General features: G+C 37.9%; 1 protein-coding gene across 1 annotated transcript; it reads left to right on the top strand.

Moving 5' to 3' along the window:
* The first annotated feature begins 1553 nt into the window (after window positions 1-1553).
* tlcd4a (TLC domain containing 4a) lies at window positions 1554-22097 on the top strand. The gene is made up of 7 exons (XM_023417033.2): window positions 1554-1878; window positions 6962-7131; window positions 10231-10320; window positions 11812-11870; window positions 12171-12265; window positions 16835-16908; window positions 17221-22097. The coding sequence occupies exons 2-7, from the start codon at window positions 6971-6973 to the stop codon at window positions 17537-17539; spliced, it is 798 nt and encodes a 265-aa protein (XP_023272801.1). The 5' UTR covers window positions 1554-1878; window positions 6962-6970; the 3' UTR covers window positions 17540-22097.
* Window positions 22098-23404: the final 1307 nt, after the last annotated feature.

Genomic DNA, 23404 nt, shown 5'->3' with positions numbered 1-23404 from the left:
CCATCTTCTGGGTTGAGAGGGCTTCAAGCAGGACTTGCAAATGGTGAGCATAATGACAGGTAAGCTTAATTGTCCTAACTACTTGTAAAGCTGTAGCTGCAGGGAGACACACTCAGCTACCCAAATTTTATTTAGCTCCTATCAGCTGTCCATGTGTTGTAGGACAAAACACAAAAACTAAAACTCAGTAGGAAACTGCACTCCACAAGTAGCAAGCCCATACCCATGATGTTTGTTAGCTATCGACACCGCTGTCAGAAGATGTGAGAAGAGAACACCCCAGCAAGGCTGTTTGGTAACATAAAAAAAAACAGCACACCTGAACAAGAGAAAGTGCAAACAGGTTGCGAGTGAAAGTGCATACCAGAGAAGTCACAGCACTTCAGACTGAAGCTGCCACAAAAAAATCCTCTGCTTCATTGTAACAGGCTGGTCAATGGTCACAGCTATGCAGTCGACAAAATGTAGCTCAAACGATGGAGTTACTGGACTACTAGCATAGGTGGTAAGCTAATATTAGCTATTGTTAACAATGTACTCAAGTAACATGAAGAGCCTCTTTTGTTGGGTTTTGCCCGGCGAGTTTGTTCATTACAGCTGCAAGACCTGACAAACATGTAACATACAAACAACCTATATGTTTAACTTATGAAATCACTGTGTCCACAAATGCTTGTTAAAAAACACTATCAGAGTTAATGTTTTCCAGCAGTGAGAAGGTTGAGGACAAGGATATAAGGGGGATAGCTGAATTGTTTTTACAGTGAAAAGATTAGGGACTGGTGGAATCATATTATGCATATATCAGTGACACCCTAAACCAGTAGTCTGCACAACTGCAAATCAGGTCACAATGTTGTAGACCTAACCACATGTCTGTGCTTTAAATACACTGGCTTTGCTTCATTCAATTCATAGGAGATGTGGGTATTGGGATGGGTATTGGTGGACTATGCACTACAGCCGACATCTGGGGAAGGACACGGACCACAACATCAGTGTTTTAACACTGGGAGTTGAAATTGCTGCTGTATGTTGTCTAATACTCCCCTTTGTAATTGTCTGTCCTGATATGTTTTTATCTTTTGTTTCTTTTTTGCTGAGTGGATGGGCTATGTATCCTGTCATTGAATAAGAAGGAGTAAGCAGACCATATTTACAGCCTCTGATGTTTTGTCACCAGTTGTAGTAGCCTAATGACCTTGTACATTTCCCTTTGGGCCACTCATTATGTCATTTGGCATTTTAAAGAGTGCAGGATATTGCAAAATGAGATTAATTTAAAGCTTTAAAGATTCAGTTAATGGATAGATTTAAAAGCCTTAACGGATTCATTGATATTAAGACCAGTAGGCCATGGCTGCAGTTTGCTGTACTGGCTATCTTGTCTGATTTATCCTGGACCAGTTCAACAAGCCTTGGCTATAAATAGACTCCGTGAGTGTTCTTGGGCAGAACACTGTGGTAGTGTGCATGTGTATGTGTGTTTGTGTGTTTGTGTGTGTGTCTTTAAGAATTCAGCTGAAATTTGATCCCTATGGGGGGAGAGGGAGAGAGCTCATACACCAACACCCCATATCGTTACCGTAATCGAGCGTCGAGCTTCATGATCCGCACCTCTGCAATTATGCACGTTTCATGTCGGATGGGATTCTCGGTAAACACTGCAAAGGTGGCAGAGGCACGGAACAGCAGCCCTTCGGCATCTCCCCCAAGTTTATAGCGTGTGCGTGGAGCAGGAGGCGGGCTGTCTTGTTGATCAAAAATGACTCGATATGGCTGTGGCTTTGACTCAACATACACGGCTTTGCGAGCGACCCTGGAAACCATAACCACTTGATAGAGTGAGAGTGAGATCATCTTAATGAAAGTCATAAGGTAAGTACATTTGGGATCTTTTATTTTCTCTTGTCGGCTGGTACACAGAAACACCACCAGGCCAGTGTTATTTTCCCTCAACACATTATAGCAGCTGACCAGGCAATGCGGCGTGAATTGGCCTCGTGTGTGTGCAATTCTATACGGTCATTTTTGCTGTAAATAAAATGAGAATACCTCTATGACTCGGTTGATAGCGTGTGCTGTGGGCAATCGATTCTGGACAGCATCTGTAAAGTGCTGTCCGGTGATGCACATAACTAACAATTTTCTCGTGAGGCTATCAAACGTTATCGTTTCCCCCTTAAAAAAAAAAAAAAGGTCCACCCGTCTTACGCAAGCGCATTTTAGCCGTACGTGCTAGTTGTTATAGGAACATACGAAGCTGGCAAAACAATCTTCCAGGAAGTAACCAGTTTCATTCTTGTGCAGTGGAAATAGACATCACTTTCCACATTAATTAGACCGGGTCTATCGTTGAGGCGGGCCCAAGCATGTCATTGTCTATCCAAATGGTTGAGACATTAATAAATCAGTGGGGCTCTGAATAACACTGCTCTTAAACCATGGAGTTACTTTGGGGTTAATTCTTGTAAACTCATTCTTTCCGCGTTGTTACACTCAAATTTATGTCTTATGAGTACAGTATGTTGTAGCAAAGGGAAAATGTGTTTTTCATAATAATTGACTTTTGATTGGAGGTTAGTTTCAGTCACTTTTTTAAAATTTTTTTATCACCACAAGGCTATTGTGAATGAGGCCAGTAAAAGCAAGCTAACAGGTTAACAGGTGTGTCAGGAAGTATATTAGCAGATTTCTTTCTTTTAGCTCCACATCTTGTTTTGCGATTTCTCTTGACACAACCACTGTCTCTTATTCAGCCTTCATTTCAACTCGATTCACAGTTCATTCTACAGGGTTATTAATAGATAAATCTTTGCAGAAGAAACACACTAAACTCCACAGATGTGCTTGTTAAAAAGCAGATGTTTATGAGACAGGCTATATACACTTGTAGTGTTGTTTGCCATGGTTTTTCAACTGTTTCCTTTCTGCAGCCTGGCCTTCAGTCAACTTCTGTAACCATTTGCCCTTGGCAGCAGTGTCCTATAAGGCACTTACCAGACGCAAACATGTATGTGTGTATCTGAAACAGATCCACGTGCTTTGTAAGCATGACAGAGAGTAGCATTAGCCAGATACCCAGATGTCTACCGAGTCAAAATCACCTTATGGTTTCTTGAAGTGTCCCTATAATAACAAAAAGTCTTTCTGCCTTGCAGCATGCTGTGTTTAAGTACTGGAGCACACTGCCCACTAATGCATTACAGGCAGGCAAAAGGAGAGGGCTCTGTGGAATTGGCCTTTCAGTTCCCTGGTGTCTTCTTATTGTTTACAGTGTTTCCATGAGGCACACTGTTAGTCCTCTAGCATTTCTTTGGCATAACGCAGGAACAAAGGCAGGTATAAAATCAAACCAAAGCCAGAGCTCCAGGGAGTGAGATGTTTGTTTTTTGTATGACTGTGCTGGAAGATACCCTGTTCTCTTACTTGGGAGATGTAAATACGTCTCCAAAGTTAACAGACTTGACCTCTTACCAACGGCTGGAACAGTCAAATTTGCCAATATGCAAATAGCTTAATGCAACACTCATAAAACAGCTCAGTGGTGTGGACTCAGTGGTTGCAGTGGACCTCTGTCACTGACATACATTTACTGGCTACAAGCCAGCGTGTGAGAGTATGAGTAGAGCTGCTAATTTTGGAACTTTGTTGTCTTAACCTCCTAGGACCTGGCGTCCACATATGTGGACCTCACATTTTGGGTTCTCTAGACCACAATACTAACTTTTTCTCAACAAGGGCCTGGTGACCAAATATGAGGATATTATACTACCACTCAGTAATCGAAATTTAAAACTAATGTCCTCATATGTGGACATCATTTTTCTCAGGTCCCAATCAGCCTATATAGCAAAGAATAGAGCTCGGGTCTTAGGAGGTTATAGAAGACACACACTTTTGATCCAAATATAGACATGATAGTTTTTTTTTTTAATTTAACAATGGCTTTAGAGCATAATGCATGTTTTTACTGCACATTATGTTAATTTAAGGCCTAGATATTGAAGTAAATCATGTATGAATAGGAAATGGATTTTGTTGCACCATCCTGTGCTGATCAGCATTTATACTATGCTCTCATTTTCCACCACTGGGGTGACGTCCTACAGCAAAGCCGTTATACCAGTAAAGTAACTGAAATATTTCCTGTAGTACAGCTGTTCAACATATTAATTTGATGTTGATTTCTACTTGTGTGATCATATTAAAAGTAACTTTTTTGTATATGTCTTGAAATCCCACCAGTAGGCATTTTGAAAATATTGTCAATATGTCTTAATATACAGTGCATTCAGGAGCTATTCAGACCCCTTAAATTCTTTCACATTTTGTTATGCTGCAGCCTCCTTTTAATATATATATATCAGTACCCCATAATGACAAAGTGGAAACATAATTTTAGAAATGTTTTGCAAATATATTAAAAAGAAAAATCACATTGACGAAAAGTATTCAGACCGTTTGCAATCACACTTGAAATTTAGCTCAGCTCTCTTCATCTTTGAGATGATCTACACCTTGATTGGAGTCCACCTGTGATAAATTCAATTGATAGGACATGATTTGGAAAGGCACATTCCTGTTTATATAAGAGAAAAAAACAATCCATGGGTCAAAGTTATTGCTCAGAGAGCTCAGAGACAGGATTGTGTTGAGGCATAGATTTAGGAATAGCTACAAAAGGAAAAAAAAAGAAAAAAGAAAAGGAAAACCCATCACTGCAGCACTCCACCAACATAGGCTGTATGGCAGAGTGGCCAGACAGAATCCTCTCCTCAGTGCAAAAAAGTAGCTAAAGGACTCCCAGACTTTGATAAACATGATTCTTTGGTCTGATGAAACCAACATTGAACTGTTTGGCCTCAATTATAAGCGTCATGCCTGGAGGAAATCATACATGACACTTAGTAGTGTTTGCCCTTCTGGAAGTTTCTCCTATCTCTACACAGGTTCTTTGGATCTCTTGGTCATCTTTCTTACCAAGGCCTTTCTTCCCTGATTGCTCAGTTTGGCCGAGTGGCCAGTTCTAGGAAGACTCATGGTTGTTCAATACTCATTTTATTTAAGAATTATGGAGACCAGCTCTTGGGAACCTTCTGTTTTTTTTTGTAGCATTCCCCAGATCTGTGTGTCAACACAGTCCTGTCTTTGAGCTCTGCAGGCAGTTCCTTCCTCCTCATGTCTTGATTTTTGCTATGATGTGCACTGTCAGCTGTGAGCCCTTAAATAGACAAGTGTGTGCCTTTCCAAATCATGTCCAATCAACTTAATTTAACACAGGTGGACTCCAATCAAGGTGTAAAGATGATCAAGAGAAATGGAGGCCCTTCAAAGTGCAATAGCAAAGGGTCTGAGTACTTATGTCACTGTGATATTTCAGTTTTTCCTTTTTAATGAAGTTGCAAAATTTTCAAAAATGATCTTTTTGCTTTCTCATTATGGGATATTGAGTGCAGATTGATGACGGATTTTTGAAATTATTTTAGCACAAGGCTGTAACATAACAAAATGTGAGAAAATTGAATGGGTCTGAAAACTTTTGGTCAAAAACAGTATGACACTTCATTTTGTCAAAATGATCCAGTTTTAACCTGTATTATTATTAAATATAACAGAAGGTCTCTTTAGTTTGTTTCTATAAAATTTCCATCTCTACATTGTGGAATTAATGCAATATAAATAATGGAGCAGCTTTAGTGATGCTCTCACAAATGAGTACTATTATATTTTTCATGCAGGCCCAACTGTAAGCTAATTCAGCTTTGATTTCGTGGAGAGCACAGCACTGTACAACATGTGCTGTACGCCTACATTTTTGTAAATGATGATGAACCCAAGTACAGAGAATTCAATCACAAAAGAATCTTGAAGCATGTTAATCAGCAGGGTAGACAGGATATGGTGCAGAAGATCTTGGTTAAAACCACTATAAAAGATTGAAAATTATCAAAAGTTCAAGATGTCACTGAATAGGCCATGCAGTGTTAAAATCACCATGTCTCACATTAATCACCCTCTTTGTGTTCCACCAAATGTTTATCGCTCACAATGGTAGAGTGTGACATTATAACTCTGATTTTATTCATGGTTTGTTATTATTCGTTGACTATATTATCTTCATTGTGTTCAAGATACTCCTTGTAAGTAGCTCTGAAATGTCATTAAATTGCCACACGGTAATAGTGCATGTAGCCTCTATTAATGTGAAGATACACTCTGCCCTGTAATACACTAAGGGAAACTGGGTTTTGCATCAGAATGTAATTACAGTACACATACTGTGGCTCTTGTTTAAGTTGGAAAGTAGGACACTGTAAAATGGTTATTGTGTTGATTGGTCAAATGCACAGTGGGTTGAAAAGCACTTCAGTCAGCATAGGCATGTAAATGTACATCTTCATTTTTGTTGTAGAGCTTCCTAAGAAAGAAGGTGTCTGTGGGTTTAGAAGCTGTGTGAGCTGAAACCACAATGACTGGTTTCAGAATGCATGTCTTGATACTTTTGTCTTCTGTCTGTAACATAAACCAAGTAAGTAGCACATAAGCTTATCATTGTCAAAAAATCAAGTCAATACATTTCCATTCAGTTTGTAAGTATTTAGTAGAGGTTCTGAAGATGTAAAGAAGTTGATGGAGTAAAGTTGATGACTAGTTACTGTCAAAATATTATTGATAGTTAGTAGTTTACCACACTTTGCCTATCTACCTTTTCTTTTAAAGGCCAGTGGCAGCTCTCCTACTGGAGCTAAGTTAATAAAATTTAACTCACCCCACTGACAATTGTGATTTTCAGTTGCATTGTAGTTCTTGTCACCAAATACACCAACTGTGATTTAGCTGATCTGAAAAGAAAACATAATCACTAATACCTAATGATTTTTTGGTATGTTTTTAAGTATGACTAACTTTACAAGTCTTCTTTCTAACCTTTACCCAACGTCTGTCCCTCCTCCCACAGTGGGGTTGGATGGCCATGGACCCATTCAGCCAGCTTATCCTCACCATCTCTGTGACCAGTTTCCTCACCTTCCAGTGGCTCTTCCACAAAGTCAGCCCGTGGATGTCCATGCGCATCAGCCCTGGCTTCCTCAGCCTCAGTGACAAGCAGAAGGTGGAATGGAACTCAAGGTGACCTGAACTGAACTTCTGATCATGATGATCCTAAATATTGACATGCTATGTATGGCAGGGAGTGTAAGCTCAGCTCAGATGTTGGACAGAGGGGATTTGTTTCAGCTCGATCCAAAGATAAGCACTGACAGTCAACCCACATATTTCCTGTGACATAGTATCTGACTCACTAGTAGGATGCATTGTGTGTTTTGCTATGTTTGCTCTATGTGGCACTGCTTCAAGGTGCTGGCAACATGGTGGAAACTCAATGGAATGCTGTTTTGAGTGATTTTCTTTTTTATCTCTGATGTAGTAAAACCTTGCTTAGTCTTTACAAATTGTAAAGCATAAAAAACTGGACTGGAATACTTGATACAAAACGGTTTCCCCCTATATTTCTCTCTCTCTTTTATTTTTAACAACCCTCATGCCCAATGACATGCTGGTAAATATTTTATTCACCAACTTCATTGTTGACATCATTAGCTTAAATTCCATTCTTTAATTGTATAATGTAACAGTATTTCGTAGGTCCACCTTTATTTATTTTTTGTGAATATATTTTATTGGCATTTTGGGTGTCACATCACAATACATTACAAAAAACAAACAATGCCATGAAATGCTCCTATATAACCCTAACCCACCCAACACCTCCCTTTTGACCCTTTTTGCTCTTAATCTAAAGGAATTGTGCTTACAGTCTTGACAAACATGAGAAATAATACAAACAGAAAAGGACTAACAACAAAAATAGAAAGCAAGATATATTACAAAAAAGATAAATAAAGTAAAGAAAAAAAAGAAAAAAAAGAAAATGACAACAAAGTGTAGTGTGTGCATGTATGAGTCTTTGCGGTGCAAAACAGATTGCTGGGAGATCTTCGTTTTTATGCCCAAATGTAGGATTCAGCTGCTACATTGTGTTAGCTATCACACCCATGTAATCAATCTGGGGGAGGGGAAGACAGACTCTTAACATAAGTGATCAGGGGTTGCCAATGACTGTAAAGTTTGTCTGTCGAGCCACGCATGGAGAATTGAATCTTTTTTAATTCCAAGAAAGACATTGTGTCTCGCAGCCATGAGGTTGGAGATGGAGGCAATGGTTTCTTCCATAATAAAAGTATTGTACGATGGGCTATTAAAGAGGCAAATGAGACTAAATTTGCTTGCCTTGCTGATATAGAAGGTTGCAGAAGGTCATCAATTACAGAAGAGAGAGGGGCATCTGGAAATGAGGGTGTTTTTGATTTGAGTAACTGCTGAACCTGGAAGTACCTGAAAAGGACAGATTGAAGGTAGTATATAGCTGAGCAAAGCTGGAGAATGTGCCTTCAGTATAGAAATAACCAATTGTGCTAAGGCCTTGTCTGGCCCAGACAGAGAATCAGGCATCAATCTTAGCCGGTTTAAAGAGCTCATTATTACATACTGGGGTGTTAAGCGGGAGCGTGTTCCAGCCAAAGTGTTGCTTGATTTGTTGCCAGATTCTTAAAGTAGATATGACTATTGGGTTATTTGTGTACCGTTTGGGTTTAAGTCTGTGGGCATGGCATATCAGAATCTTTTAAGGAGGAGGAGTTACATGAATGTGATTCTAGTTGGCACCATTGAATTTCAGGATAGAAAGCTCAGTGTAAAATATTTTGCATGTTGGCAGCCCGGTTGTGTAAATAGTAAATTGTGCATGTCATAATTTTTCAAGGACGGCACTGAGCCTTCTGTTATTGATAGTAAGGCTCTTCCTACTGTATATCTCCTTACCACTGCAGCACCTGTGTTTCGGCCTATGTTCAGTAGTCTATTGATGCTTGTGTGCCCTCTCCTCTCATGTAAGTAGCTGGGCGAGGATCCAACTGGGCGAGGGTGTACCCCACCCTCGCCCAGTTGGCATCCAGCCCCCCCCTGCAACCATATAAGGATAAGCAGTATGGCTAATGGATGGATGGAAGGTGCAATCGTTGTTGTAGTGATCACAGGTAAACTTACTTGTTGCAGTGATCACAGGTGTCCTCAATTTGGTTGCATTGAGGTTGTGATTTGGGGTCTGTCTTTTAAATGTGGTCTATGTTACCTGTTTGTTTTTAATTATACGCAAGGTCAAATACCCTTCACCTCTACTAAAAAAAATAATACAAATATTGTAAAATTTTGCAGTTTTGGATCATTTAACATTTTAGTGATATTGCACTCGGGTGTACATTTTGTTGTATACTGTACATGGGCTCATATAGGAAGTTGTAGGATATAACACATACACAGATTTCTAGATTCCTCTTGGGCCAGCTACTATAGTTGTGTGAACATTTTGGGATTTTGGTTTCATTTTTGTCCATTTTAATTTCAAGCTCATCTGAGGATCTAACTCAACCAACATGTACATACTGATGAATTTGATCAAACAACAGCCAAATGTCATCTGTTGTCACGTTGCTGTTTTATCTGCTAACTTGTTTTGGGAACATTGCAGATGCTGGTAGAACAACTAGATTGGAATGAAAAGATGGAGTGCATTTGTTTGTAGAGCGAGACAGACAGGCTGCTGTTATCATAAAGCACTATGAGAACAGTGAATGCTTTACTATAGATTGAGGGACAGTGGATGTCCAGGATGGTAGACCAGCCTGGTCCAGCCTGAATGAATCAATCATTTTCATTCTTCTTGCATACTCAGCTTATTACTCATGAGAGCACTTGTGAAATTCATATAGTCACATGTTTTATTATGAGCAATAAAAATTAATGATTAATAGAGATGGATGTACAGTAGACTATGGGGATAAAAACATCTTACAATCAGGCTGTCACTCTGTCTTACTGACTGATTGATGAGAATTGTTGGACTGTCTCACTGCTTGAATGATTGACTGTGACTGTGCTGCTCTGCCTGACCCTTCAGCAGTGTTTAATCTCTTAGTCTAATTGGTCTGAATCTGTGTGCCAACCTGACAGGGAATCAGTTGATCCACAGTGAGTACTAAAATTCTGCGCTTTACCACAAAACAGGTCTAAGGCACTTTTCATGAATGAAGATAAATATACACTATTCCTCTGATGTGTCAAGACAGGAGAATAACATCACAGCTGTGTGTGTTATGGTTTTCATTTCAGGACGGTGTCAACGTTTCACGCACTGTTGGTGGGAATCTTCTGTCTCCACATCTTGTTCTTTGATGATGCCGTCAATGAAGACCCTGTCTGGTGAGAGTTGTGAATCCCCTGTTGTTAACCTTTATTTTCCATACTTAGCAACTGTGCACATGGCAGGTATGTCAGTCTTGCTGAAGCAGTGTATATACAGTCTGGAGGTTGGTGTCTCTTTTTTACTCTTTCCAAAAACACAACAGCAGAAGTGTGAGGAATGGATTACACATTGAGTTTGCCTGCTTTAAGGTAAGCTATAAACATTAGCATGCCCAGCTAATTAGCTGACTACCCACTGTAACATAGCATTACTTCGAAGGCCAAGCGGTAACGTACAGCATAAAACATTATTACTATATGTTGTTTACGGGTTATATTAGAAAAAACAGGTTTAAGAATGACCCGTTACTTGTGTGAGAGCCAATTAGCAGCTGTGTCCTGTTCTTTATTGGAATTGGGGAACTTAACACCCCCAACACCTTCAGCCAAGCCTGTAAGGATAGCTAGGTCTGTCTTCACTCTCAAAATGTGTTCCCTTGTTTGGGATATGTTTACCATTTTAATTCCATTTTTATTTAGAATAACACTAAAGCTGATAAGCTATCCTTCCAACAATGCTGCTCTTTATTTACATATACATGGATCATCAACTTTTGAGGAACATGTAGCTTTAGCAATAGTCTCTAGTCATTATAATAAGAATGCAATCATCACATGGATATTTTTACATCGTTCTGGTTTTAAAATAAGCTAACTAGAAGCATTGTAAAGTCAGCCAACTCAAGGAGTTAGTTCTACCTTGCTAGCTAACTAGAGCTGACAAAATTTGCTAACCACAGTTGTCATTTCAGCTGCGACAAATTGATTAGAAATGAAAAACCTGCCTTTGTTTAATTGTGTTGAAATCAAATACCCATTGTTTCTAAAAGCAAGAGCTTTGAGTGTTAAGTCTTCCACCATTATCAATGTAAACTGTTCATGTGTCATGCTAGAGTGGAAATTAGTTTTATTTTCAATTGATTATGTGATGATCCCCATAAATTTTTCAGGTGCTGACTTTTATACTGCCACTAGGAATCCCCAGAGTCAGAAATTTTCAACACCAACACATAATGACTTTAAAGGAGTTATTTCTAAGTTTTGCTATTGCTAAATAGATAGTTTTAGCTGTTTATTTACCAGTGCAGAAGAAACACTGCAAGCTCAGCATCAAACTTCATTCCTTCACTTGCCAAGAGCTGTCCCCAGTGGTGGAAAGTAATTCCAATGTTGACTATTTCTATCATTTCTTTTCTTCATGCGGCTAACATGCTAACCCCAGCCCATTTCGTCACTTTCCAATAGCAACTCACTGTAACCTCCAATCTGCCCTGAAGATGTAGCGCTGCTCAGAGTGTGTATTATAACCTCTTGTCTTTTAAACACAATGGCTGAAGTTCTTGTCAAGCGACAATCTCCACCACCCGCTCCTGAGAGAAAACTTACAAATAGCCTCTTTTAAAATTTAATCACACATACTCAATCAAACCAAATGTGTATTTTTAATAGGGGAGATCCTACACTGGTGAAGACTAATGTTGCCATCACAACAGGCTACCTCATATCTGGTAAGGGAAACATCCTGTTTACCCAGGTAATATCTGTAAAAGTGGGACCCAGAGAGCATGCATGTAATTTGTTATATGTTAATAAGATGCAATAAACTTGATGCTTAGATGACTCCCTTGAGTTTGGGCCCAGCTGTGTGTCTGTTCCTGGTCAGAAATAAAAACCAGACACATATACAATTTTTGGATAAAGTATTAAAAGTTTAGAGTATATTTTTTTATTACTTTGTATGTTCTTTAAATGTTTTGAATGTACCAATGACATGTTTTCTGTCTCTCCCCTGTACTTTTGTTTTCCAGATCTGCTGCTAATATTTTACTATTGGAAGGCGATAGGCGACAAGTTTTTTGTAGTTCACCATCTGGCAGCATTGTATGCTTACTACTATGTACTGGTGAGTGCCCTATTGTCCAATAGCAGAACGTGCAGGCAAGATGGGAAGGAGACAACCAAGGGTGAACAGCTGTGTCTTGTCAAACTGTCTGTTTAGCCATTATTCAATAAGTGTCCATGGCTATCCCCATATAGCCCTGCAGCTCATGTAGGTTAGTTAAACATGCACAAGGCAAGGTCAGCATAGTCGGTATCTGTGCAAAGGATGTACCCAAAACTGTACAAACACATCAGAGAGGGAAACCTCATGGATGGTTAAAATCATCCTCAGTCAGTGTGCCTGCCCTTACGCTATTAAGATGTGTGAGTATTAAGATGTTCTTGCCTCTTCTGTGGTTGTATTTTTTAGATGGCTGGATAACTGACTGATAACCGTAGATTTCAAGTTAGTTTGACATTTCACTCAGGTTTAGCACTTTTTTGAGCTGCGTTGTGAAAGCACTCTTACCAAAGAACATGATGGTTGACCCTCATCATACACCAAATCAGCTATTTGGTGTCAAGACTGTATTAGTATCATTTTGTAACATTTAGCCTGATAATAATTTCAAAATTAGTTTGAAGTACTAATTAGTAACTCATTGGTTATTCCTCCACTGCTAGTATGCAGTTGGCGCTTATCTAGACATGGGGACTGTTCAGTGTACTCAGCATTTATGGGCAGTGCTATTCACTCTTGGTTCAATCTGAAACCCTCTAGGTCGCCAGGATCTGTCGCATAATTATCATAGAGATGAATGACTATGGTATTTTTTGCATGGAATGCTCAATAATGATACTGGCTGATGACCCTCCCCCTTCACCTTGCCCTTACAATATCTGTGCTTTCTGTTTGTTTTACTGACCCCTTTTGATGTTTTGTGAATGTGACATAAGCTGAGCTGTTCTGAGCTTAGCACAGCCGAATGCTGAACTGTAACCACTGTGTGCATGCTGGCAGTTCTGAAGCGTTCTATAAAGACAGGGTTCCTTTCTTGTTACTGTGCATGCCAACAAACAGTATTTAACACTCCTAATTACTTACCTGCCTATCTACAGAACCTTCAGCCTGTCTGTCTTTGTGCCAGAGCCTAGTGCTGCCTCCTCTTTCTCCTCCTTACACTCCTCCTGAGACTCCCTGATGAGGGAAAACTGTCAAAGCCACTCAGATAATGTCATCCAGATGACCTCAGATGATAAAGTGCATCACCAATTAGCCAAGGCTTTTTATAATACCATGTTGAATGTACTCTGTTAGGTGTATCTGATGAAATCACTGTTGTTAATGATCTTAAAAGACAGTCTTTTCCCTTATACCCACTTTATTTGAGTTAAATAAACTTACAGGTCATTCCTGTTTGTTCCCCTACAATAAATGTTCCATATTTTCTATATAAAAAAATGCAAGAGGACTTACACTGCGCATTGCTCTGCTTCTGAGTCACCATCCTTCAACTGTTCTTGGATAAAAAAAATGCTTTACATTGCTTTGTACTATAGATTTGGTTTTATGTTGTAATTGGCAACTCATAAAATCTTGGTATAAAGCTGTAAAGCACTACAGATGTTTGGTTTCAACCATGTGTTTAGTGTAAATGCTGCAGTCCAGATTTACATCTTACCCCTTTCAACGCTCCAGTCAGTGGCTGGATTTACAGATTTCTTCTTTAATGTGACACACATCATATTTGCATCGGTCTATATCTGCATTGTTACTGAGGATTATAACTTTCACACATTTCTGTGTCTAAACATTAATAATGAGATTAAATAGTGTCACATTGTCATAACAAAATTATAATTTACTTCTGACTATAAATCTAGCCTTTCATTTGGAGAAACAGAGCAATCACCTGTATCTAAAACAATTAGGTAATTGAAATGAAGTAGGCCATACTGTTACTGGACAATCATGACGGTTTCCTCAGACTAGATCTCAAATTCATGTGGGATAACAGAATGAATGCTCTGCATTATTCAACTGTGATAGAAAAAAAACGAATCACGAGTCACATTACTGTAGGCGTTATTACGGTACATTTGCAGTAGAAACCATAATAAAATTGGCTAATCCTTGATGTCATTTTCATTTTCTTTAGTTTTGTACCCAGTCAACTTGTCATTTGTTGTCTTAGTCTTATTGATTAATGTGTTAAGTGTTTTTATGTGGAAGTGTACATGTTAAATTCACAAAAAAGTAAATTCAATATTAAACCCTGAGACATACAACAAAATTAAGGCCTACTTAAATTTACTTTAAGTTGGGAAACTTCTATTTAAAAAAAAAAAATACAAATCGGCTTAATTACATGAGCTTGTTGGTATGTTTTAATTGTTGATTAGTCAGACATTTTACATTTTTTTAAATGGAGCATAATCTGTTTTTGTGTCCATTTTAACAGTCAAATATAGCTTAATCAAAAAAATGGAAACATGCTGTGTAAATATTAGATGCATGCTTTCTTCTGAGTGTCGTAAGTGTTGCTTCTTATTTGCTTCCAATTGTGGTGGCATCTTTTTTTTTTTTTCTTCTTCTAATGTACCTGTCTGTCTGTCTCTGTGTCCTCCGCTGACTTTAACATAAACAGACCCTCTTTAAACCCTACATGCAAAAACTACCAACAAAAAGTTGGGTTGTGTCATCCCCATTCATGCAAAAACTACCAAAAAGGTTGTGTATCATTTAGAAACCCAGCGCAGGTCTTGATCTAGATGGGGACTTCTTTATTCCTGTCTTGTCTGCTGTTATTGCTGTTGTGTTGCACTGAGCAGATATGATGCCCAGTCACAGTATGGACTTACCAGTTCCTAGAGGTACTAGCATGCTCATGCTAGGTGGAAAGATCACATCATATGGTAGAAAAACTGCAATGCAGATGTACCCTGTTTGTATCATATAGTAAGTATGTTTCAATGAACAGCTTTTGTTTCAGCCCTGACGGTAAGTCTTCTTTTACATGCTCTATATAAATCGGGCCACAAGCCAAGTAACCTTGAATTCTATGTTGTGTAGGTGTCAAATTTAATACATGATTTTTTTTATCCTAATTTTGAGTTTGACTTGTTTATATGGTCCGGAGTTAGACACAAAATTCAGTTTAGAACACCTGAGTAAAACTATCTTATTGTAATTCAAATTAAGATACAAATAACAGCACTCACTATTACACTTTTTCAGTCAGAACATTTAATTCAAATTTATTTGGCTAATGGCACAATTTTAACAGCATCATTCAGTGTTAAATGTTTATATAGAAAGGTAGGCCAGGTTAACAGTGTTTAAGATCAGGTCTCCTGAAAGCATCTTCGTTTTAAAATCATCTTTCATTTCATCATTATATTTAGTAGCAGCTGAAAATTGTGCATTTCTATTAAGGGGAATGGAAATAAAGTAATTATGTTATTTTATATTTGTATCACTTATAGTAGGGCTTCATAACAGCTTTTTTCCAGGTCAGAAACTACATTTTAGAATCAGGTATCATTGCCAGTATTGTTAGTTTCATTAGGAATTGTCTCAAGCACTCATAATTCATTTATTTCATACCTGACAAGAGATGATGTAGAATTCAGGCCCTGATCTTCTAAACAGCAATATGTTTGGCAGTTAAAACATATTACTTTTTACTCTGCATGGCTTTTGATTGCTCCTTGAAATAGTGGCTGGCTGAATATATGTGTGTATGGTTGTATGATATATGTATCAAAGCCTGTGTTGTGTTGATATGTGCTCAATACCTTTTAATGTTGAGATGTTATTCAGATGAATTATCATGTTGTATGGTCCTAACAGTATGTTTTTCTGCTCTCAGGATGAAAAGCCTAGCAATAGTTAGCATATTTGCTGTGATGATGCATTGGGGATTATTACTTCAATAAAATGCAAAAAAGCCTATTTTTATGTGCATGTTGAATCTTGTACTGTCGCTTTTGAAGGATAGAAGATGATGAACAGCTTGTTGCTAATTCTCTTTGATATTGAGACACTTTATATGTTGGTTGGTCAGTCCATTTATCCATTGCTTTTACCTATAGTTACTGTCCAGATTTATATTATTTTGTACTTCATGAGTTCTTTGTACCCAACTCATAGTGTAGGATGAGTTTCAGCTCACAATAAATGAAGAGAATGAATCATTAGGAAAGGAAATTAGGGACGATAGTCTAATTTTGGCCTGCAAAACTTGAAGGAATAATTATATGCCCTGCTGGAGAACTGTCTTTTGTTAGATCTGCCAAATGGCTCTAAATTTGGAGGGGGTTTCATCTAATTTTAGACCTGTGTTCTCCATGCTGTAAAAGTATTAATTTAATTTTTTGAACTGCGTGATAAAATGTGAAATATCATATGGTTATGTCCCAAAAAGTCTTTATTGAATTTAAGACATACCTTAGTTTTGGGGATTTACCAAGATCTTTGCTGTATGTAACTGCTGCTGTTGTTTTATGATATTGATAAGAAATGCTGTTTGTGTTACCCTGAGGAGCAGATGGTGCATCACCTTTATGCATGCTGATCCAAATGACTCAGTGTCTTCTTTTTGTCCCTTTCATTTTTTGTTGTCTTCCTGTTCTTGCCTTGTTCTTCCAGGGCGAAGGAATGTTGCCTTATTTTGCTAACTTCCGTCTGCTCGCTGAGTTTTCTACACCATGTGTGAACCAGCGGTACGTACCAGCTTACTAATGATCTGGGCTGTGGGTCTCTAAAATCATGGTTGGAGCTCTACAACATTTCTGCAGATTATTTGTCTGAGGTTGTGTTAATTGTTGGGAATTTTAATCATATTTAGGAAATCCACTGCTGGTTGCATGTTCTTTGTTTTAATCTGGTTCTTTGAGTCCTTTTTAAACCACTTATCTGGTCATGCCTAACATAGTCATGTAACTGTTTTTATATTTACTGTATGTTTCAACATTTTCATATTCACATCTTCATCCTGCTAGACACAATTTTCTCAACTATGTGTTGTGTTTCAGCTGGTTCTTTGAGGTACTAGGTTATCCCAAGTCCTCCAGGCCCAACATGGCAAATGGCGTTGCCATGGCAGTAGTCTTTTTCATGGTGCGCATCGCTGTCATGCCAGTCTACTACAGTCGTATGTATGCAGTCTATGGCACTGAGGCCTTCTACCTTGTACCCTGGGGTGGCCGTGTGGCTTGGATCTGCTCCAGTATCTGCTTGGACATCATGAACATTATGTGGATGCATAAGATTGCCCGCGGCTGCTACAAGGTGTTGCGTTCGGCACACCGGAACAAAGCTGGCACACCTCAGGAGAATGGGAAGACGGATTAAGGGAACCAGGGTGTCAGTGGTGTGGAAATGCCACAATAGTGACAAAATGACATCACTGTCAGTGCATTGGTGAGCAGCAGTTTGGACCCTTACATGTCAAGCTGCTTCAGGAGTAACACACCTGGGACTAGTGACATTACAGGGCTGTATGTAATGAGGGAAACAGATTTTTTTGGCAAGGGGGCACAGTCACTGAGATGTACTGATGGACCATTTAACTGGCCATCCTTAAGCCATGAAATGATGTCTTAGCAATACTCTGTGTGCATGGTCAATTATTTTTCTCTTGAACAATTTACCACTACACAAAAGAGGTTGTCATGGGACAGTGGACTGTTATCCCAACCACAACACAAATTGTCAAAAAGTTTACCGTTCTTTACAAACTTATTGCTCAACAAAAGACTTGAAAATTTAAGTTCATGTTGATGACAAAGCAAAGATTTGAGGGATCCACGAAAACATTTAGTGATTCCACAATAATGGTTAGTGCCATAAAATCATGTCAAATGCCTGTTGAGGGAGAGAGGTCAAGCTTCTTTTTTTTCCTCCTTGAGATAAATTTGCAGGGAATTGATTGAGTCACAATCAGATCTTCTAAAGTGTAATCACAGAGAATAAAAAGTATGAATGAATCGATTCATCATTCATCCACTGTCATTCAGCGAAGAGTTTCATTTAGAAAGCCAGTCTTTAAGAAATATATTGGAATATCTGAATCTTGGTAGCGTTTACATTTGAATGATTCATTTAAATAATGTAGGGTTGAACAGGCATTGGTATGCTGTATGTAAAGCGCATTCATAAAGTGTTCAGACCCCTTCATTTTTTTCACATTTTGTTATGTTACAGCCTTATGCTAAAATTGTTTGAATTCATTTTTTCCCTCATTAATTTATACTCAAAATGACAAGGCAAAAACAGATTTTTATTTTTAAATTTTTTGGGGGAAATTTGTTAAAAAGGCAAAGCTGTAATATCACCTTGATTTAAGTATTCAGACCCTTTACTCAATACTTAGTTGAAGCACCCTTGATGTCTTCAAGTTTTCATTAAGGCCATCTCTGTACTTTGCTGCATTCAGCTTTCCCTCAACCCTGACCACTCTCCCTGCTGCTGAAGAACCCATCCCCACAGCATGATGCTGCCATCACCATGCTTCACCATTGGGAAGGTAATGTGCAGGTGATGAGTGGTTTCCTCCAGACATGACGCTTAGAATTGACGCCAAACAGTTAAATCTTGGTTTCATCAGACCAGAGAATCTTGTTTCTCACCATCTAAGAGTCTTTTACGAGCATTTTTGCAAACTCCAAGCAGCTTTCATGTGTATTTCACTGAGGTGAGGCTTCAGTCTGGCTGGTCTGCCATAAAACACAGATCAGCTGAGTGTTGCAGTGATGGTTGTCCTAGACCTTTTAACTTTTCCTAGATCTGTGCCTTGACACAATCCTGTCTCTAAGCTCTGCAGGCAGTTCTTTTCATCTCATGGCTGGTTTTTGCTCTAATATGCAAAAGCTGTGAGACCTTATATAGACGGGTGTGTGCTTTTCCAAATCAATCAATTGAATTTACCACAGGTGGACTCCAATCAAGGTGTAGAAGCATCGCAAAGATGATCAAGAGAAATGGGAGGCATCTGAGCTAAACTGTGTCATAGAAAGGGGTCTGAACTCTTTTGTCAATGTGAAGTTTTTCCTTTTTAAAACATTTGCAAAACTTTCTCAAATTCTCTTTTCACCTTGTCATTATGGGGTATTGAGTGTAGATTGATTAGGGGAAAAAATAATTTAAACAATTTTAGTGAAAAAAGTGAAGGGGTCTGGATACTGGATAATATGAATGCACTGTAGAATGTTTCTTTGGTTTTGCAGGGATCGAGGCAAATGGGTTTTTAAAAACACAAACAGTTAAACAGGACACTGATGTACAGGATACGTCAGTACAGAGGTGCTAAAAGGGAAACTGAATGTCAATACTGTGTTTTTACTCTGACATTAAGCAATGCAAGAACAGTTAACACTGTTAACATTTGATTTGTAAATCCACAATTTAATGTGTATACAACCAGATATTTCCAAGAATGCAAATAAAATGTTTCACCTTACATAAACAAAAATATTTTGTTGACACTTTGACATGGGAGTCAGCATCATATTTATTTCACATTGTGCATTGCATGTTAAGGAGTGAAACTGACCTGGAGTGCTTATACAGAATCAGTGTCATTGACAAAGTTAAACACAGATTACAGAATGACTTCTTTCAAATGTTCCATTCATAATAAGAGGTTTGATGGGAGATGTTAGCAGGATTCTGACACTCTTATTCTTTTTCCATCATCAGGTGTTGATCTGAGGTTTATGTAATATTCACACTATTTATGATATCTTTTTAGGCACAAACTGTTAATTTTACCCTGGGCAACATTTGCCAACAAGCTGCATGCTGCTATAGTGTGTTTTCCGTGAAGGAGGAGTTGAGGAGTTTAACCAGGAAATTCTATTTAGTACATGATTTCAGTATATTCATTTCAAATATGAATGAGTTTGTTGCAGCAGATTTTAGTTTTGTGTAAAGTCTAAGACAATAATCTGTGTTTCGGATTGGTAAAGTTCATGTCAAAAATATTTTGTGATTCTTTAAGAGCATTGTAATAAGAATAGCTTTCTGTTATATATGATTTCCAGTTAGCTGTTAATCATGATGTGCACTTCCATATTTATCATCAGATGGATACAAGGACAGTGTTTTGTTTTCGGTAGGTATGAATATATGGAAAAGCTGTGAAAATTCACGTTTTAATTGTTTTCTCAAGCATCATTCTACTGACCATCATACAGCTCTGAAGACAGTTCAGCTCAAAGGTATATAAAGCAGATGTATCATTTGTTCAAATTAAAAGTTCAAATTAATGATTTCCAGAACATGTACTCGAATTTTCATTGTAAATGTATCTTTTTATGAGCTGTACATCAAAAGCTGTCAAATGTTTGTGAAGAGAAGGGATTGCTAGTTTTTAAAGTACGCCTTGCTATGTTCAGAATTTGATTTTGTTGCCTTTTTAAAACCAATTATGATTGCACAGTGAATATTATGATACACCAAACTCATCAAAACACTGTGATTTACTTGTGTTTTCCATGTCTGATGCTCGTCTAATGTGATTGTTTTGCCTTTGTAATTGATCGGTTTCAAATGTAAAACCAAGAGGCTTGTTATGGCTGGTTGTTTTAGTGCTTTTGGTTTTTGTTAGTTTTTAAAATTTCAAAAATTTATGTATATGTGCCAATGCTTCAGTCATTACTACTCCATGGTGAAAACTTATGGTGTCGTCATAGGATGATGTTTTTTTTTTTTTGTTGTTTTTTCTTTTCTTCCATGAGGATTTCAATACAATAGTGCCAACTTGCAACCATGATTCAATGGTTCAGATCAGTTCTGTTCACAATGCATGCTGTGGATAGTCACAATAGTAATGATGATTAGTTTTGCCTTGGTAAAACTTATGCCATCAGAGCAGTGTGTTTGGAACAGGGTGGACTGGATGACTCATTATGGGTGTAAGTCATCTACATTACAAGAAAATATCACTATCACACATCTTAGAAAGGATTTAGGGTGTAGTGTCTGATTGGAAATCATGTAAGGGTTTCAGGACAGCACAGACTACCATCTCTCTTAGAATCGGGTGGCTCTGTATGCAAGGTCATGCATGGTCAATATGGTCTTCTTCATGCACCCTCTATAACTGCATGTGGTATTGCATGGGGATTGCACTATAAACAAAATAGCATATACATTTGCGAGACAAGTTTTGTTCTTTGCTTTCTTTTTCTTAGTACATGTATATAATGTTTAATTAAGCGTTATTCTTGTACTGTGCCGCATAATGTAATCCACAGATGATGATGATGATGTGATGAGAACATCATAAAGCAGATATTTAGTATAATATCCAGCACAGAGGTAATCAGTAAGGGAATACTTGAATACTAATCAGCACAGTTCATAACCTGGGCAGCGCAAATAAACATTAATACTATTAGCATCCTGCATCATCTGCGTACTATTGTCTTTAATTTATTAATCCAAGAGAAGTAAATGTGAAACAAAGCAGATGTCATGGTAACAGCATGTTGCTGCTGTCAGCTAGTTAACCTGATGTTTGTTGTTGGTGTTCTGTTCTGTATGGAGGAGAGACATGAGTAGGTGGAGTGTTTAGTGACATTCTATGAATGTGTTGGAGATGATAAAATATTTGTCATTTACATTTTCATTTGTTCATTACAATAAATACAAATTAACTGATGTGATGTATATCAATCAGGAAAAAAGTTTGCTGGCGCATTTGAGTACATAATGTGTTATGTGGATTTCACTGCGCTAAGTCAACCAAGTCACTACATCTGGGTGGGAAATGTTAACATAAGAGCCTAATTAGTCTTAAACACTATTACTTTAAGACATCATTGTCTTTTTTTTTTTGCTCAAGTGATTTGCTTTGAAGAAAGCAGGCTGTCGGAACATTTCACTGTTAATAAATATTCAGAGTGAACTTTGCTATGTCAATTTTATTACTGACTTTCTCCTGGCAGCTATTACAGTGCATAGTTGGGTGAATTTCTATAAGCCATATTTCAAGGAAACTTAAGACTACCAAAGCACTTCCAAGTCTTACAACACCATTGATATCTACCATTTTAAATGTATATGGTCACAACAATAATACCACCTTCTGTGGCTTACATTGAAGGATGTTGTCCTTGTAGTTTATTTTTCAAAAACTTTTCCTAGAAAATGTCCTGAAAACCAGTGGACCTAAAAGGCTTGGCATGAGATGTTCTTTACCATAATACGTAATGTCTTACATGGGCCACTAGAGGGCATTATTGTTCTGTACTTTTACTCTCTCTGACGTCACTTGAGAAATCTGTTGCCATTAGGGGGCTGTAGTTTAAAGGTGTTTTGGTTGCTAGTCATCATCAATGAAAAGGGTAAACTCAGTGATGTGTTTACCATAGTCGTAAATACACGTCCAAGTGCAGGTTTGCTTGACTTGCCATAGACCATACATGACTGTTGTTACCACACAGTAAATGTGTCACAATTTGTGTCTGTTCCTCAATTAAACCTCACAAATTGGACTAAATGGGACAAAAAGGGTGGATTGTGATTATAGGTATATTCTCTTAGGACATAAATACTTCAAGACATTGGACAGGTTTTACTAGCTGATTCATCTAAAGGCCTTTCCTGGCCCCCTGGTAACTTGACCCTAGGTGTTACACTGTAAGGCCTCTAGAGGACATTACCTTTGGTTTCTGTTTTTTTTTTTTTTTTTTTTTTTTATTGGAGGTAGTTTCACAAGTCGATTACATATTAACAAAAGTAGATCCAACCTTTTTTTTTTCCATTTACTCTCCATGTATCCCTCCCAACATCCCACCCCTCTCAGGAGAGAACAGTTATCTTTAAACAAGTAGAAATTCCAAGCAATCAATTCATACAAGTATACGAATATACAAATAAGGAAACACAAAAAAAAACAAAGACAAAAAAAACCCAGAAAAAACTGAAAAAATTAATAAAAAGAAGATAAATTAATTAATTAATTAATTAATAAAATAAAAACCAAAACAAGAAAAATAAGTAGATAAGTAAATAAATAATTAATAATTAATAAGGGGGGGGGGGGAATCAAGAGCTAGCAGGCGGTCCAATAGAGTTTCTGGGGGGCGACTAGGGAACTTGGGATTCTGATTCTGAATAAAATGCCTAATTTGAAAGAATCGAAAAGAAAGACATAAAAGTCCCTTGATTGTAAAGGTCTTTAAATGTAGCTAGCCCTTTGTCCGACCAAGT

This window comes from Seriola lalandi, unplaced genomic scaffold (genome assembly GCF_002814215.2).
Source record: "Seriola lalandi dorsalis isolate HSWRI2012SDOR001 ecotype SW California unplaced genomic scaffold, Sedor1 jcf7180002054570, whole genome shotgun sequence".
Taxonomy (NCBI): domain Eukaryota; kingdom Metazoa; phylum Chordata; class Actinopteri; order Carangiformes; family Carangidae; genus Seriola; species Seriola lalandi.
This window is presented reverse-complemented; position numbering and strand designations above follow the sequence as displayed.